Source organism: Balaenoptera musculus, chromosome 1 (assembly GCF_009873245.2).
Source record: "Balaenoptera musculus isolate JJ_BM4_2016_0621 chromosome 1, mBalMus1.pri.v3, whole genome shotgun sequence".
NCBI classification, from domain to species: domain Eukaryota; kingdom Metazoa; phylum Chordata; class Mammalia; order Artiodactyla; family Balaenopteridae; genus Balaenoptera; species Balaenoptera musculus.
The window spans coordinates 43195285-43213767 of NC_045785.1; the positions used below are offsets into that span (position 1 = coordinate 43195285).

Genomic DNA, 18483 nt, shown 5'->3' on the forward strand with positions numbered 1-18483 from the left:
CTTTTCCACGTGCTTCCCATAGTAGCCCTCTCTTTTTCTCTGCTGTGCACTTATCTCTGTTGCCTGGGCTCTGGGCAACCTGACTTAAACTTAGGTAGAAAAGAGGTGAGGAGTTTGAATGGTAAGTGTTCCCAGCTTTTGTGTTTGCACATGATTGCCAAAACATATTGACTAATATGAATGTGATATCCTGAACAAAATTTTAACATTCATGTGGTTTTTGATATTCTTTCCACTTTGTATTCTTGTTGGCTCACTGCTGCATTTTTAAGGTATCTGGATCTATAGTATAAAATAAGAGCTCTGGCGTCCCATTGGTACTGATATCTACTATGGGACTTCTAATATCTTAACTCACACAGTGTGATTATAATCAAAAGAACTCCCTTCCTAATTACAGATGGGGACATAGTATTTTTTCATTTGTTTAAAAGGCTATGTCCCATTCTATAATGTGATTTGCCTTTGTCTAGTTTAAATGTTGATTTCTTTACAGATAGTCTAGGAACTTCTACCAACTTAACTCTTTTTTGATTTTAGAAAGGTCTGCTTTGACCCCATCTCCCTAATTTCTTCCCTTCTATTACCAACACTGTCCCCTAATTGAAAACTTTTTAACTTCCTAGGCAGTGGGCACTCACCACCTAGTAGCAGTCTAACTTCTCCAAGCCATGTCAACTTGTCTCCAAACACAGTCCCAGAGTTCTCTTATTCTAGCAGTGAAGATGAATTCTATGATGCAGATGAATTCCATCAGAGTGGCTCATCCCCAAAGCACTTAATAGAGTAAGTAGATGAACTAACTATGTATTGAAATGACTCCTGATTTTTAAAAATGTAATTTGATTTTGAGACTGGTGTTAATGACAGACTCCTTTATAAATTATTATTTGGAAAAAGTGAAAAAGACAGCTTATTTTTTAATTGGCTTATTGAGCAAAGCTAGTTCTGTGAGAATAGTGATTTTACTCCTGATTTAATTCAAATGGTATAATTTTGCATCAGTTGTGGTAACATGCCAGTATTGTTCATTAACTCTGGGCTTTATTTCTATAGAAACAACATTAGGAGAGGGTCAAATGAAAGTGAGTAAGCTAGGAAGTATTACTCACGTAAGAGGAGGTTACCGTTACTTGTCTTGTATAGAGATATTTGGGTGCCTATAAGCCAGGCACTATACTAGGTGGAGGAATGACACAGAGGTGAATAAAGAGCCAGTCCCTACCCTCAGGGAACTTACAGTCTATTGGGGGAAAAACAAACTTTTATAATCCAGTGGGAAATATGATATGTAAGAATAAGCGCAGAAAGAATGGGAGCATTTTGAAGTCCTGAGAAGTCAAGAAAGGATTCACAGAGGAGGGAGGGGATGTGATCCATGGTGAGTTGTGGATGAGTAGGGAGAGAAGGGACATGGCGGTGAGAAGAGGAAGGGGAAATGGAAAGTGTTCTCATGGAGATGAAACCCTAATAAGAAAGGCCTGGAGGCAACGGGAGCTTGGTTTCTTTGAGGAGCTGTAAGCTACTGAGCATGGCTGAGTGTGGCTGTAGCATAAGTTGTGGGGAGTGGTTAAGAAGATACAGAAGAGATTGACAAGGGCCAGGTCGTGAAAGAGTCCTTTTAGCCTTTTATGAATTTTGAACATTTTCTCACAAGTGATGGCAGCTGCTGGTCAGGTCTGCATTTTAGAAGAATAGATACGCCTGAATTGTGTAGAATCGAATGCAGTGGGGATGCATTACATGTAGGAAGACCAAGCAAAACTGGGTAGAAACTTGAGAAATGTTGATAACCTGAGCTAAGGTCATAACATAGGAATGGAGGGAAGCACATGGACTCCAGAGATACTAAGTAGGCAGATTTTGGCAGATATTGATGATAGGTTTTCTCTCATTAGGAAACATTTGACCTATTTTACAGTGTTAAATCAAAGCTAGGTATGTTCCATTGTACAGAAAAGGCCTTTACTTGTAAAGTCACTTACATGATAGCCAATAAGCAAAGTACTTTTTAGCCCTACTGGTACATCAGTTGCTGTGGTTAGACTTTGGATTCTGGAATCTTAGAAAAGAATAGGTTCTAAATCTGTTTTGCTTTTAAGGTGTGTGATCTTGGTCAAGTTATTTAGCCTGTGACATCCTCAGTTTCCTTGTCTGTAAAATGAGCATAATAATAGTTTCAACTTCCAGGGATCATTGTGAACATTTAAGTGAGAATAATGTCAAGTGCTTACTATGATGTCTGGCATGTATAATAAGTGCGCAGTAAGTGACAGCTGTTACAGAAAGCAAATTAACATTTATTTGCTTTAATGTTCTTATATTTGTTGTAGATGTAGTTGGCTTACTTTTTGTTGGGTATTTTTTCCAAGTCTCCTGCCATCTCAGGAGTCGGTGCTAGTGTTACAGCTTGGGGTTTGCTTTGAAATACAGTACAAATTTGGAAATGATTATATGTGAATTTGCAAGCTAAGTACTATCAGCCAAACTTAGACCTTGAACCTTGGTTTCTTTTAGTAAGAAATATTTTGTGGCACTCCATTTCTCTGGCTCTCTCTTTTTTTTTTTTTTTAGAGATAACAATTTTTTTTTTAATTGGGGTATATTTGCTTTACAATGCTGTGTTAGTTTCTGCTGTACAACAGAGTGAATCAGCTACATGTATACAGATATCCCCTCCCTCTTGGACCTCCCTCCCTCCACCACCCCCATCCCACCCATCTAGGTCACCACAGAGCACTGAGCTGAGCTCACTGCACTATACAGCAGGTTCCCACTAGCTATCTGTTTTACACATGGTAGTGTATATATGTCAGTCCCAATCTCCCAGTTCATCCCACCCTCCCTTCCCCCACATGTCCACATGTCCATTCTCTATGTCTGCATCTCTATTCCTGCCCTGCAAATAGGTTCATCTATACCATTTTTCTAGATTCCACATATATGCGTTAATATGATATTTGTTTTTCAATTTCTGACTTACTTTTCTCTGTATGACAGACTCTAGGTCCATCCACGTCTCTGCAAATGACCCAATTTCATTCCTTTTTATGGTTGAGTAATATTCCATTGTATATATGTACCACATCTTCTTTATCCATTCATCTGTCGATGGACATTTAGGTTGCTTCCATGTCCTGGCTATTGTAAATAGTGCTGCAATAGACATTGGGGTGCATGTGTCTTTTTGAATTATGGTTTTCTCAGGGTATATGCCCAGTAGTAGGGAGAACAGTATGGAGGTTCCTTAAAAAACTAAAAATAGAACTACCATATGACCCAGCACTCCAGTTCTCTTAAGTGTGCATATGAACTGAGAAATACAGTATTGTATATAATTGCACTGTAACTATTCAGAACCTCAAAATTTATAAGGAAAATGATGATATTAATTCAGGAAGTTTTGTTACATAGTAGATCAAATTCAGATTTTGAATGTTGGAAAAGTAAAATATATGTGATTAGGTGAATACATACTGTTAGGACATGAGACTTTACTTAAGAGACTTTTGAGCCCACAATTCAAGAAGGCTAGTTTAGCAGAAAGGGTTTGGTTTAGCATGTTGGTTTCTTAATGTTTGTATGTAGGGAAGTAAACTATTACAAGACCCTTATTAGCAGTTTGCCAATAGAAATTTCACTTTAATTTTTAAAATATTTTTTATGATAGTGGGGTTAAAAGAAAATAAGCATTTGGAAGAAAATTCCAAAGTAAAGGTTATTAATTATTTTTGAAGTGTTAAATCATTGTTTTCTTTAAACAGAATTAAGGACAGTCTCGATCATTAGCTATTATTCGAAACAAAGTACAATTGAATATCAAAATGGATCATCTGTCCTCTAGAAGCCTATAACTATATTCAGTAAAAGCTTGATAATAATGTGGTTAGCCTCCTTATTACATCACAGATAGTCAATCTCTGGCCCCAGTTTTAGGGGTTCTCCTGAAATTTTTCTGAAATAGATAAATTTTAAATGCTTACCTGTTGTACCTGTAATAGGCATATCTACAAAGTTACCTGCAGGCTCATAGGCTTTTCTTTTCTCTCCTTGTAAGCTTCCTTCTCTATGCTCTCCCAGTACCCATCCCATAACAGATACACAGTTTATGAACCTCCTATTTGAAGGGATCCAGAGTTAAATTCTTTGTCCAGCTCACCCACTCAGGCTTCCTTTTCTCCTTCAATTTCATTCTTTCCTTTTATGCCCTAATCTAGATTCCCAAACTAGTAGGGGCTACAGATATTTTATTTGGCCAGCACAGTGTTTGTTGATTTTTTGTTTTAAAATTTTTATTTTAATGGAGTATAGTTGATTAACAATGTTGTGATAGTTTCAGGTGTACAGCAAGGTGATTCAGATATACATTTTCCCATTAAATGGAATTTTAAATCCCTTCAAATTGAGTATGCTAGTGCCAGGTCTCTATTGTTTTATAATCTGGCCCTATTCACATATTTATGCTCTCTGCCTGGCCTCTGTAGGCATTGAGCTTGTGTGCCACCTGCTGGTCATCAGCTCTACCACTAGTTTTCTAGCTCTCAGGTCAAGTTTCTATCTACAGTTTCTCTCCCTGACAGAAGAGAATTTGAAAAGTCCTTTCACCGTTCAGTTTCTAAAGACCTGTAGTAATGATAACTTCTGTGTGAACTATGTTATTGGGTTTTGCACATTTATAAACTAGATGAAAGTGCATGTGGGAAAGAACTTGCGCTTTGGAGCCAGACGTATATTTGAAATGGCTCCACTACTTACCAGTTGCGTGACCTCTGTCCAGTCATTGAACCTCTGAGCCTCTGTGTATGATGAGAATAATCATGTCTCCCTTTTAGGGTTAGACTGTTATGGAGATGAACATATACAGTGTTTGACACATACAAGGTACTCAATAAGATTTTGGATTCTGTTGTTATAGTTAAGTTCAGAGCTGTACCTTTTTTGGTTTAGTTTATTTATGATCTTATGATTTAATTCTGTGCAAGTTAGCCCATTACAGATAAACCTTTCCTGTATGCATATCATTTTTGTTAGCGTTGCTCTTGTTTTGTAACTATAGTCTTTAAATCCTTTGTCCTGAACGAGGTAAATTATGAAATGGCTAAATGAGAATTTATCCCATTTTTTTCCATTTTGAGCTTTATTGAGCATTTCACTTGGCCCAGACATGGTTTCTAACCTGAGTAAGGAGGGAAAGCACAGCATAAATTCATCTCTGATGTTTGGAATCTAAAATAAGATGCATGTTTTAAAGAATCTGAGGTTTTTAGATCAATTGATTTAAAACGTTGATTCTATTTTGATGATGTATCAAAGAGCCACAACACTTTTTGAAGATAATTTTTATGCAGTTCTTTTATTTAATGATAATTTGATTTCTCTTATCTAGTTCTTTTACTCATATTTTCCATTGGCTCAAAACTGGTGAGGTAGACATTAGTTATAGTACCTTGTGATGTACACTACTAAATTATCAAAGTAACAATATTTAGTTACCTAAGGATTTTTGAAAAATAGATCAAAAGAAGGCAAGTAACCAGGACAAACTATGTTTAAATTAGAATATGTATGTTCTAATATTCTAATGTTCTAACATAGGCAGAGCACAGAGGATTTTTAGGATAATGAAACTATTCTCTGCAATACTACAGTGGGGGATACTTATATTACATTTGTCAAAATCCATAGAATGTACAAGACCAAGAGTGAACCCTACTGTAAACTATGGACTTTGAGTGATAATGGCATGTCATGTAGGTTCATCAACTGTTACACGTGTACTACTCTCGTGCAGGATGTTGATAGTGGGGAGGTTGTGCGTATGGGAATTCTGTACTTTCTGCTCAGTTTTGCTCTGAACCTAAAACTACTCTTAAAAAAATCAAGCTTATTATTAAATAAGAAATCAAAAGAAGGTAAGTAATCAGGGCAAACTGTGTTTAAATTAGAATATATAATGTGTTTTGCACCTATAAATTTGCAATAAAAGACTTTTATGTGTGTACCATTTTATAAATAATACCTGCAGTATGAGAAATTTGGTTTCTATTTTTACCCTTAAGAAGTAAACTTTGATCATCCTTTTGTTAATGTACAAATACTAGTCCTGGGTAAGTTATGATCATAGCTGTAATAATAAAATAGAGGATTCTTTCTTTAGACCCTGTTAATCAGCTCATAATACCACTTACCATAAATTTACTTGTAAAAAATAATATGCTTTTTTATTTTTAAATTTCAAATATAATTTTTTAATGACTGGGAAGGGTGTTATTACCAATGTGGGCTTTTATTAAAGGATCTGAAAAATATAGACATCTTTCTGAGGCTAATTAATAGACTTAACCAGTTTTGAGGTTGTGGAAATGGTTGCCAAGAATTATGACATACCTACATTTATGCAAAGTAACAAAATTGGAAAATGAACTCTAGTTTTAAACTTACATGCAGAAGCAAATCTTACCAATTTTTCATGGCCTTTCAACATGGCTTGGTTGAGCATACACCATGCAGAAAACATGAGCCTGATGGGGAGAGAGTTGGAAAGCATGTATGTGTGTATGTATGTAACCAGCTAACTTTAAGGGTCTAGTTAGGTTCTGTCAGCTATCTGCATATATTGGTTTTAAATAGATTGGTATCTTACTATGATTTTAAATTGCTTTTTTACAAAGCTTAAGAAGGTGATTAATTTTTTTTAGTTCCTCTGGATCTGCCTCAGTCTTGACACACAGCAGCTCAGGAAATAGTCTAAAGCGCCCAGATACCACGGAATCACTTAATTCTTCCATGTCCAATGGAACAAGTGATGCTGGTAAGCAGCCTTGGAGAGTTTACCTTTTTTTTCTTAAAAATATTTGTTTGAAAAAAAATGTATAATACTTGGTAACAGCACAGATTGGCCCAGTTTAACACCGGTCTAAGAAGATCTGTTTTATTTTAGACCTTTTCGATTCACATGATGAGAGAGATGATGAAGGGGAGGCAGGGTCGGTGGAAGAGCACAAGAGTGTTATCATGCATCTGTTGTCACAGGTTAGGCTTGGAATGGATCTCACTAAGGTAAGAATCAATTTGGTATTTGCTGTTAGTCTTAATGTGTTTATGTAGGTTCTCAGTGATCGTATAGTGAGTGTGTCTGCAAATGTAGTATAATGACATAACTTCTGTTTATGCTTTTGTCTTGTTATGAATTAATATATATGTACCTGAGTAAACTGAAAATTTTTATAAATGGATGAAATAAGTAAAGCTAGGATAATTTCATAGAGATAGTACATATGGATTATATAGGCTATGATTTGGATTTTATTGGGGGCAAGCATGGAATAGTATTGGGCTTGGTTAGTAGTCTGAACAAAAACCTAAAGCAGTGTAGTGTGCATGGAATCAAAATGAGCAGAGTTCTGATCTCGGGGTTAGAGGACCTGTGCTTTCATCCTACTTCTGCTGTTACCAAACTGTGTGACCTTGAGCAAGTCCCTTTCTCTATGATCTTTGGGTTTCTCATATACAAAATGGACATACAGTGACCTACTTTACAGGATTGTTGTAAGGAATGGAACAGGTAGTGAGTGGAAAACTGTGTGACACATGTTGAGCTATATAATTATTGTGGTTCTGGATTTGAATTTGAATTTAAACTTGGCACTCTAAACAGAATACCTGATTGATGTAGGAGACTGGTGTATAGGTGCCTGTGTATATCCCCGCCACTGTGCTAAAAGCCTCATCCTTTTACCTAATTCTCACCACAGCACTGCAAAGTTAGGTGTTATTGTTAACACCATTTTATAGATGAGGAAACTAAAGCTCATAGAGGTTAAGTAACTTGGCTAAGTCTTATTTAAGTGGCAGAACTGAGATTCTAATCTGGTCGTAGATTTCAAAATCTATAAACTAATCCATAATACTTTCTAGTAAGTGTCTATAATAAAAATTTTTACCCCAAATCTAAATGAGAATGGAAAATTTGTGCAACAAACATACTTGCTGGGAAAGTTCTAGGTAAGAGAATATTTGCAGGAGCTTGCCCTCAGAATTTTTTCAGTGATCATTAGATTGATTGCATAATTGCTGGAGCAGAATTGTAACTTCACATTTGAAAGATACAGCTTAATTTTAGATGTTGACATTTATAATATATTTCTTTTCTACATCTTCTACCTTGGTTGGTTTTGGTCTTCAGTAATAGAAGACCCACCTAACAGTATCTTGAAAATGGTAGGTTTATTATCTCCTGTAATGAGAAGTCCAGAAGTAGAGTAGTTCCAGGATTGACTAATTCGTAGTGGGTCAACAATGTGAGAAAGGACCTAGGTTCCTTCAGTCTCTCTGCTCTGCCATCCTTAGCATGCTGACATTCACACTCAGACCTGTCTCCTCATCATTGCAAAATGACTGCTGCACTTCCAGTCATCACATCCTTATGCAAATATGTCAAGAGGCAGAAAAATAATTTCTTTTCATGAATTTTGTTGTTGTAATAGGGAGAACATATAACAACAGTGGCCCATCAAACTTCCAGTTGAATCTCATTGGCCAGAACTAGGCAGGTGTGCACGCCTAAACCAGTCACTGGTAAAGGAGGTTAAATGATTGGTTTAGATTAATCCACATTCACCCCTTGAGATCTGGGCGGGCCCTGTGACTCTCATGGCAACCTATAGCCTGAACCTGAACTGAATGAAAGTTGTTAGTAGAGATGTACATAGGCAACCAAAAGTGTGTGCCATAATCAAGTGTGTAATTTTTGCCTCACATAATTTCCTCTGCCAGATAGTCCAGGTTTGGGTTTGGAGCCACTAAAAGTTTAATTTTTGCCAAATTAGCTATTTTAGAAATCTTTATTGGCATAAATGGCTATGATTGCCAGCAGATTCTGAAATCTTGATTCCCTTGTGCATTCCAAAGTATTATTACAATAATGCCTTAAATTTGTATCTCATTTTCCTATTTATAAAAATACTTTCTCACTTCAAATATTTTCTATAAAGAGTTATTTTCCAAATACATTGTAGTATTTGGAAATACTATAAAGTCACATCCCGCTTACCTCATTTGGTCTTAAAAACAATCCTAAGATTTAAGCAAGGCATATAGTTATCCTCCTTTTACAGAAACTTACAGAGGTTGAATTAATTTTCCAGGGCTTCCTCACACCTAAGAAGTGACAAAATAAGTACTTGAACCCAGGTTTAAGACAACCTAACCCAACTCACTTTTATCAGTGTTCCAGCAGCTTGACATAATGGCATGTATCAGTATAGTGCTAAAAACGCTGAAGAAGATGTGGTGAATGAGAGATCTTAAGAAAACTTTTAAGTAGGGAGGGAAAAAAAAATTCTTTTTTGATTAAACATCAAATCAAATTTATGGTTTTTGGCCATTTCTTCTTTTTCAAATTGCCTGTTCAGTTCTTTTGTTCATTATTCTACTGGCAATAGTAGTCTCTTTCGTGTTGATTTGCAAGAGCTGTTTATACATTAAGATACTTAGTCTGTCTTGTTCTTCAGCAGTCTTACTTAGTGATTTAGAATCTCTGTGTTCTCCAAGAGTGGTAGGAAATTGTACCAAGCTTACTTGCCAATCTAAGCATATTTATATTATGAACATACATGTTCTGTGGAACTTTTAAACTCTGGAGCCTGATAATAAACATTCTAAATGTTGGAACCACAGTTTTTCTTTTCAAGCCTGTGTCCTATCATTCCTCTTTATATATGCAGCAATACTGGTCCACTGGTCAGTCCCTGTCACACTCATTTTCTGCCCCCCCCCCGCCCCCCCCGATCTCCATGTCTTGTTCTTCTGTTTTTCCCTCTGTCTCTTATAGCCTACTCTCTAAGGCTTTTCTTTAGCACCCCACCTCAATAAATTGTTTCCAAACTTTGCCCTCATTCTGGTTCCCCAAACAGAACATGATCTTTGCCTGTCCTGAATTTCCATGGTACCTTGAGCATCTCTTGTATGATATTTATCACATTCTACCTAAAATTTAAATGCTCGTATTATTCTCTCATACTTAACCTTTGCTGCCTTCATAGCATTTACCACACGATCTTGAATATAGCAGATATACAGTAATTACTACATTTAAAGGAATTTTTACTTACTATGATGCGCTACTTCCATAATGAATAATGTCTAATCTGATACACGTATCAAAAACTATTCCTTCATTCCTTTTTTAATTCGTTAATCCTAATCTATCTTATCCTTTTTCTTCATTTTCCAATTTCTTCTTTACTTTCTCCTCTGCCACATTCCCAGCGCCTCAGCATTTTTCTTCATGGGCTCAGCCCCACGATGAAGGAGTTTGTTGAATCCCGTCTTTATTCTCTTCTTCATTTTGTTTATTCAGTTACTTATTTAAATTTTTCTTACTTTGGGGATAGTAACTGAAGATGCAAGTAGAAATAAGTATGGCCCTTGCATTCTAGGAGCTCATTGTTCATTTGCGGACACAGACCCATAAGCAGATAAGTTCCCTAGTGCGCCTACGATGATAGAGGGGAAAGTGAGCAGGCCCTGCACCACCCCCATAACCAGACAAACCTGATTTTGAATTCCACTGAATAACAGAGCGGTGAGAAAATTTTTCACCCTTTTCAGCTTCATTTTTCTCCACTGTAAAATAAGGATGATAATTTCCTCTTAACGGGATTGTTGTACAGTTTAATAAGATAATGTGTATGTGATACTCCAGAAGGTCATATAGGTATCAAAGGGTTGCTACTGAGTAGTTGTTGTTATTGTTACACTGATTCAGGGAGCTAAAGGGAGGTTGCAAAGAGGAAGTGACATTTGAACATTCAAAATCTCTGTTTTTCATCTGTTGGGCAGGTTAATGGGCATTCTGAATCAGAACAGTTTGAGAAGTAGGTATCAGAAGCATGCCTGGGCAGTACTTGGTGGGTGTTACTATGATTGGAATGAGTTTTTTGTTTCATTTACTTTTTTTTTTTTTTTAAGCAGTTCAGCAATCTGTTTATCTGTAGTGGAATTTGATCCTCAAGGGTCAAATATGTATGTTTTTCAGGTAGTTCTTCCAACATTTATTCTTGAAAGAAGATCTCTTTTAGAAATGTATGCAGACTTTTTTGCACATCCGGACCTGTTTGTGAGGTATTTGACTCAATATAGTAGTTTCCAGTTTTTTTTAAGACTTTACCCATTAGCTTTCTGCCTTGGCAGGATAGATGGATCCTTTTGCCTTTCAGACATTTCTGGGGAAAAGTGGAATTGAATATTTTGTTTGTATTAGATGCCCGTTTGCTTAGATTATTTGGCGGTGATATTGTTAGGCAACCAAGTTAAACACTTCAAAAAATCTTGAGTGCCTGTTAAGGTAGCTAGGATTTACGGAGCCAAGGCTAGGATCTTATTTGATCCAGGAATTGGTAATCACTGTTAAATTATTTACACTATATCCAATGAATTTCAGTTATCCGAGTTTAGCAAACCTTTCTAAAGCACCTATTGTTTGCCAGGCACTTTGTTATGAGCTGGAAAGGGAAAGAGTCACAGTGTCTGCCTTTGAGGAGTTTACAGTCTAGTGTCCAGAGTATAGCCTGATTCATAAATTTCAAATACAAAGCTTGCAATATTAGATACATGTATAAAGGCCAGAGCTAATCTAAAGGTGGGATTGATTTATGAGGTGAGTGAGTTCACATTGCTTTTCAGTGGTAGCAGCAATATTTTCTTTGTAATGGGGTGTTCTAATCCGTCTTCTCTGATTGCATTCCTTGGCCTTGGACTGTGGTTTACTGAAGCCAGATACAAATCACTGAAGTTACACAGTGGGTGGGCACATTGGATGACATTGATACATACCTTCTTAATGAAGATTTTAAGAGACCCATTTAACCATTTCCCAAAGGGCAGAAATTCAAATAGCTATGGCACTGTTTAAATTCGTACAAAATTGAACAAATAAAATGTAAGTATTTATTGGTAACATAAATAAATGGAAAGTACCAGTTATTCATTAGATATAGATTTGAGGTTTAAGGATAATTTTTAATGTATGAGAATTTAAGCTATGAGATCCCTGGAGGAATCACTTAAAAAACACAGAAGTATAGCTAAAAAGCCAATAGATAAGATTAAATGGAATTCTAAAGATTCTAACTCCCCAAAAAAGAGGAAAGGAAATATAATGGAACAAACAAAAAAGAGGCCAAATAGAAAAATACCAAGATGACAGAGTTAAACCCAACTATATCAGTATTACACTAAATGTGAATAGCATACACGCTCCATTTAAGAGAACAGTGATTGTAAGACTGGATAAAAAAGCAAGATTCATCTGTACGCTGTTTGCAAGAGAGAGACTTTAAATATGAAGACACTGATTAGTTAGAAGGATGGACAGAGATATACCATGCAAAACACTAAGCATAACAAAGCTGGTGTCACTGTATTAGTATCAAAGGATATTTTTTAAGACAAGAAATATTAACAGAGACAAGTAGGGATATTTCATATGATATGATGAGTCAATTTATCAAGAATAAATAATAATCCTAAATATGTAAAACAGCTTCAAACTATATGCAGCAAAAATTGACTGAAGGGAGAAATAGACAAGTACACAAACAAGGTTGGAAATTCCTCGGGAATTGATTGAGCAGCACGCACCTTCCCCCACCCCTCTGAAAATCAGTGAGGCTATAGAAGGTCCAATTGACTTTTCTAAAACATTACCAAACAATGTGTATAACAGTCTTTTTAAGTGTAAATGGAACATTCATCAAGATAGACCATATACTAGGAAGACTTAATAAATTGAAAATAATTGGAACCATATGGAATATGTTCACTGAGCATGAAAGAATTAAATCAGAAATCAATAACAGAAATATATCCAGAAAATCTCCAACTATTTGGCAGTTAAACAATGCACTTATAAGTATGAAGTTCTGGAACAAGCAAAGCTAATGGTCTTAGAAACCAGAAACAGTGTTTGCCTCAGGGTAAGGGTTGGGGATTGCTTGGAAAGGAGGATGGGGAAACTTGGGGGTAATGGAGATGTTCTATATCTTGATTGCATGGTGATTAATTAAATGGATATAAGCATTTTTTCAAATTCATCAAACCAAACAGTTAAGACTGGTGTGTTTAATTATGTATATTATATTTCAATTTTAAAAAGAGACCGAGGTAGCTCCTGGTACTGGGCCCTCTTAGCCTGGTTTAGGGTGGACCATGCTGAGGGTGCTGTCAGAAAACAGGGTGTTAAATTTTGTCTTTCTCCCTTGCAGTATTAGTGACCAGAAGGATGCCAGAGACCGAATGGTTCAGGTTGTAAAATGGTACCTCTCAGCATTTCACGCAGGAAGGAAAGGATCGGTTGCCAAAAAGCCATACAACCCCATTCTGGGCGAGATCTTTCAGTGTCACTGGACATTACCAAATGATACTGAAGAGAATGTGGTGAGTTCTCCACTGACATTTTAAATTACCTTAGTATTTAGATACTTAGTACTTAGCTTTTAGTGTGCTGATTCAAGATTTCATTTTATTTGGAGGCGGATAATAATGGTAAAGGCACTGATCAAAAGATTACCACCCGTAGAAGAACAGTGTTGTTGGATCAGCATATTTTGAACACAGTGAGCAAGGAGAAAGAGTGGTGTGAGATGAGGATAGAAATTTAGAAATCAGATCATGCAAAGTCCTCCTGGACCATAATGATAATTTTATGGCTTATCAGGAACTCATTTTTGCTTTGAAAAGGTCATTATAATTATTTTGTGAAAAATGAATTGGAAAGGGGCAAATAGAAGCAAGGAGACCACTGAGGAGGCTTTGGCATTATTCCAGGAGAGACATGGTTGATTCAAGCTATATTTTGGAGGCAGAGCTGTTAGATGGATTGGGCAGGGTGAGGGAAAGGGGACAGTCAGAGATGAATCCTTGCTTGTGGGCTTCAGCAGTTGGTTGGTGCCATTTACTAAAGAGGAAAAGATTGGATTTGGGGAGGGAAAAATCCAGAACTCCAATTTGAAATATAAAGTATGAGGGGTCTGTTAGACATGTAAGTGGAACTGTCAAGTAGGGAGTTAGAATTTAAGAGTCTGGAGTTCAAGGGAGAGAGAGGTCTAGGATGGAGACGGGGCTTTCAGAGATTTTAGCGTATTTAGAAGGCACTTAAATCCCTGGGATTAGATGAAATCATCTAGGAAGACATCTAGAGAAGAATAGTTAACTGAGACCTGAGCCACAGGGCTCCAATATTTGGGGGTTGATTTGAGGAAAACAACCAACATGGAAGACCCAAATAAATGCTAAAAGGCCTCTAGGGGTGAAAAAAATAAGCCCCTGGCCCACAGTGGCTTTCACATAATAATCTCTCCTTAAAAATAACTCTGTATTTTTCCCTTTCCGAATGACACATTACATGTAGTCCTTTCCTGAGGACAGAAGCAATGTGTCTGTTCTTGTTCATATTGCAGACATTGATAAGTCCCTGTTCTGTGGCAGGCCTGGCCCTGAGTTAGGCACGTGTCCTTGCCTTCAATAATGTCTTAGTCAGAGAGACTTAGGGAGACTGACACAAAGCAGTAATTCCAGTAGTATAAGTGCCTCAAGAAAAGTATATATGAGATGTTTTGGGTGTGTAGAGGAGGGAACAGTTAACCACCTTGGGAGGCAGAGACTCCAGTTATTAGATTCTCTGCACTGTCATTTGTTTCCACATCAAAAGAAAATGATGTTATATTTACTTGCAGGAGCTAGTTTCAGAAGGACCAGTTCCCTGGGTTTCCAAGAATAGCGTAACATTCGTGGCTGAGCAGGTTTCCCATCATCCACCCAGTAAGTTACAGAGCTCCTCGGGAGTAGCCACTTTCAAACTGTTCTGTCTAAAGAGGGTCATAAAGAGCTCCATAACTGAGGCCACTGTACAGTCAGTTTTATGGCCACCTGTATCTTCCCAATCCTGTGAGGATTGGTTCCTCATATCTGTTCCTGGTATAAGTTCCAAAGACTCTATTAGGCTTCACTGCTTAATTATATATAAAAAGAAGGGATTTGAGAAGCCACCTTTTAGTGCTTCTGAAGTCATCTTTCACAGCATGAGCTGTGCTCTAGCGATCCCAGCAACTCTGAAGACAGTTTATATAAAAAAGACGTAGTTTCTGCACAGTATATTCCTGGCATAGTGGAAAGAATGTGTGTCCTCCCGTGTTATTTGCTGGATGCAGCATTAAGACTGGTAATACTGGATGGGCCCAGGTTGGGGCTGGGGCAGGAACATGCTTGCTGACCAGAAGAACAGACAGACCCTTTGTTTTTAAGCCTCTGGGATTGATCATAGCCTCATGGTTTAGGGAAGTTCCTGCCCACATGGTCCTGAACGGTTGCTTGCATTGGGGGAAACAGGGTATAAAAGGCAGGTGGGTAATTCCTGACTACATTCAAGGCTGTTCTTTGAGGGGTAAAGGATTTTCCCCATGCAGCCAGTTTTTTCTCTGGGTGAATGGAGTTGGAGAGGGGAATATGGCTATGTAGTGCACTAATTGAAAACAATTTCTATTCAGTTTCAGCCTTTTATGCTGAGTGTTTTAACAAGAAGATACAATTCAATGCTCATATCTGGACCAAATCAAAATTCCTTGGGATGTCAATTGGGGTGCACAACATAGGACAGGGTAAGTCTGTGGGCTTTTGGTGGACTACAGTGTTAATAGAATTTTATGTCATTCTAATATGTGCTGGACACCTATCTAGTAAGAGTAAATGGCCCCAGAAAGCCAGTTTGGATGTCATGGTTTGCAGGGAAGCATGTGTATTGGCGGTGAGAGCAGGGGTGGGATGCAAGATTGATTTTCCCTAAACTGAATGGAGATTCCGTCAACTACTTAGCTGAAATTCCATCCCTTGTCTCCACAGGCTGTGTCTCGTGTCTAGACCATGATGAACATTACATTCTCACTTTCCCCAATGGTTATGGAAGGCAAGTAGAGCTGTGTGCATTCCTCTGATTAGCAAGCAGCAGACCCTGCTGTTCCTTAAGCTGTGCCCCTCCTTTCTTTCCTCTGAACTGTCAGCCTTACCTGAAACTTTTGATTTTGCAGGTCTATCCTCACAGTGCCCTGGGTGGAACTAGGCGGAGAATGCAATATTAATTGTTCCAAGACTGGCTATAGTGCCAATATCGTCTTCCACACTAAACCTTTCTATGGGGGCAAGAAGCACAGAGTTACTGCTGAGATTTTGTAGGTATTTTGTTTTTCTGCTTCGGTACTTCTGCTTCTCTGAAATACTTTGCCTTTTGTCTTGAACTGTAACTCCCATCAGGAATTGACCATTTTAATGATTCTGTCTTTGTAAACTTACTTCACATCTTGTGTGTCATGTCTCTTCCTAAAATCCCATCTCAGAAGGAGACCTAAAATCTGGGTTCAGAACAACCTGAGGTCATTGGTGGGATTTCCTTCCTAGGAACCTGACTTGCAAATGGAGAACTGAGTCTTCCTGGATCTCCTAGCTAACCCAGATTATGGGTGCCTGACTCATTATTGCTGGATTGGACCATGAGCTAGCCCATACGGTAGACCCTGTGACTCCCACCGAAGTGTCTCAAAGCCCTCATAGTCCTTTTTTCTGTGCCTTTGCTGGGGAAAAACAGTAACCATCACATCTTTGCTTGGTTCTGTTTGACACTCTAGGATCAGATGAAGACAGCTGTGCTGTCTGGGTAAACAGTCAGTTGGGTGGTTTAGAGGCTGCCTAGAAGAGGAAAATCTGTAGGACTTTCTCTGACCTCAAAGGCCTTATTGGGAACAGTGTTGCAGATGGAAGACACCGGATTGGTTAACCAGTTTTTTAGGGAGATAATTTAATTTGGATGACAGAATCAGCTCCAAAAAAATCTTGAGCAGGGCAGGATGGGACCACGAACACAAGATGTTTACTAAGGATCACTGTAAAATCCAAAATATTACTGCAGTCAGAAAATACGGGCAGAGGTTAGGGAATAGCACAAGTCACCACAATAGTGCGGCAGCTCCCCTAAAATAGGCAAGTGGGGGAAATAGGATGTCCAGAACAAAGACCTGGGTGGGCCTGCTTCTCAGAATTCCTTAGAGGCAACCAACCAGCACCAACAGGAACTGCTAGCAGATTTTTTGGCCAGTCACAGCGACATATAATAGACTGCCTTCGGAAAGAGTGCTTGGTGGGCTTTTCAAATTAGGGTAATGTCTAAATATTATGAAAATAGTGTTGACCTTAAGAGGGTCTTGGGAAGCCCCAGGGGTCCCCAGACCATACTTTGAGAACCACTGCACAATAACCTTCTAAACCTGGAATCCTACCATTTTTCTTTCCCTTTGTCCTCCTTCACACAAAGCACCAAGTCATAGAGGAAGCAAGTTTCAGTCTACTGATAGCAACTTCATCCATCTACCCTGTGTATTTTTCTCTTTCTGACCTCCTAGCCTCTTTCTATGTCCATGCCTTGCCCTTCCTAATCTGTCCTTTGTTGTAATGCTTATCTTCTAAGTTCCGTACCTGCCATACACATCACTGTCATGTCCAAGTAAAACCTGTTGGGGCTTTTGAGGAAGGGATCCTTGCTTAGGAAAAGAGGTAAAATCGTTTGACCCAGAGGTCCCTTTCAGGCTGAAGATGAAAGCCTGGTCTCCAGCACTGTATCCTTAAGTGAAGCCTTCTCTGACCCTCATCCTAGCAGTGTTGCCCTTGGTCTCCAGTGCTCACCTGAACTCACCACAGCACTTGCCACCCAGAATCTCAATAGCAGTGTCTCCCCACTAGACTGTGAACAGCTCGAGGGCAGGGACTGTCCCTAGTTTGCCGTGGTCCCAGCACCTAGCGCATCTCATACCCGCAGTTTCTGGGATCTTGAGTCTATTAGCATCTTCTTTAGGGCCCTCATTCTTATAGTTGGCTCTGAGAAATCCAGTTTTATTAAGCTGCCTTCACCAACGACTTCACAGTTGCTCTTCTGTGTTCTGCTCTGTGTAGGTAGGCCACACTAACGAGAGTCTTTGGTAGAGAAATTTCAATTTGAGACTAACACAAATGTTTGTGTTTTTTTGTTTTTGTTTTTTAATCTAGCTCTCCAAATGACAAGAAGTCTTTCTGCTCAATTGAAGGGGAATGGAATGGTGTAATGTATGCAAAATACTCAACAGGGGTAAGAACCTGTGTTTTGGCACTTGTTTCAGGCTTCATTGAATCGTAGCCCATCCCTTAACTCTGGCTTCCTTCATCTGGAAATTTAACCAGGATGAGCTCTAATGCCAGCTCTTCAGGGCAAGCCTTTTCCTTCTCCCACCTCTTACCTAGCAGTACAGGTAGTAGAATGATTTTTACTTTCCTCTCTCCCCTTAAAATACTCAGGAATAATATATGAAAAAAAAAAATGCTTGACACCATAGTAAGCACCCAGTAAATGTTAGCTATATCATTAGAATGTATGGTATGTGTGTTTATAGATAAAATGAGGTGCTA

General features: G+C 38.2%; 1 protein-coding gene across 7 annotated transcripts in view; it reads left to right on the forward strand.

Annotated features, from left to right (window-relative positions):
• OSBPL9 (oxysterol binding protein like 9) overlaps positions 1-18483 on the forward strand; it is a 169057-nt gene that overhangs the window by 147413 nt on the left and 3161 nt on the right. For all 7 annotated transcript variants that reach the window (XM_036832033.1, XM_036832018.1, XM_036832028.1 and 4 more), the window contains 10 exons: positions 627-786; positions 6699-6811; positions 6941-7059; positions 11039-11124; positions 13266-13437; positions 14736-14820; positions 15546-15656; positions 15898-15961; positions 16083-16223; positions 18088-18166. In XM_036832033.1, the coding sequence (XP_036687928.1) occupies positions 627-786; positions 6699-6811; positions 6941-7059; positions 11039-11124; positions 13266-13437; positions 14736-14820; positions 15546-15656; positions 15898-15961; positions 16083-16223; positions 18088-18166 (1130 nt within the window). The remainder of the gene's footprint in view (positions 1-626; positions 787-6698; positions 6812-6940; positions 7060-11038; positions 11125-13265; positions 13438-14735; positions 14821-15545; positions 15657-15897; positions 15962-16082; positions 16224-18087; positions 18167-18483) is intronic.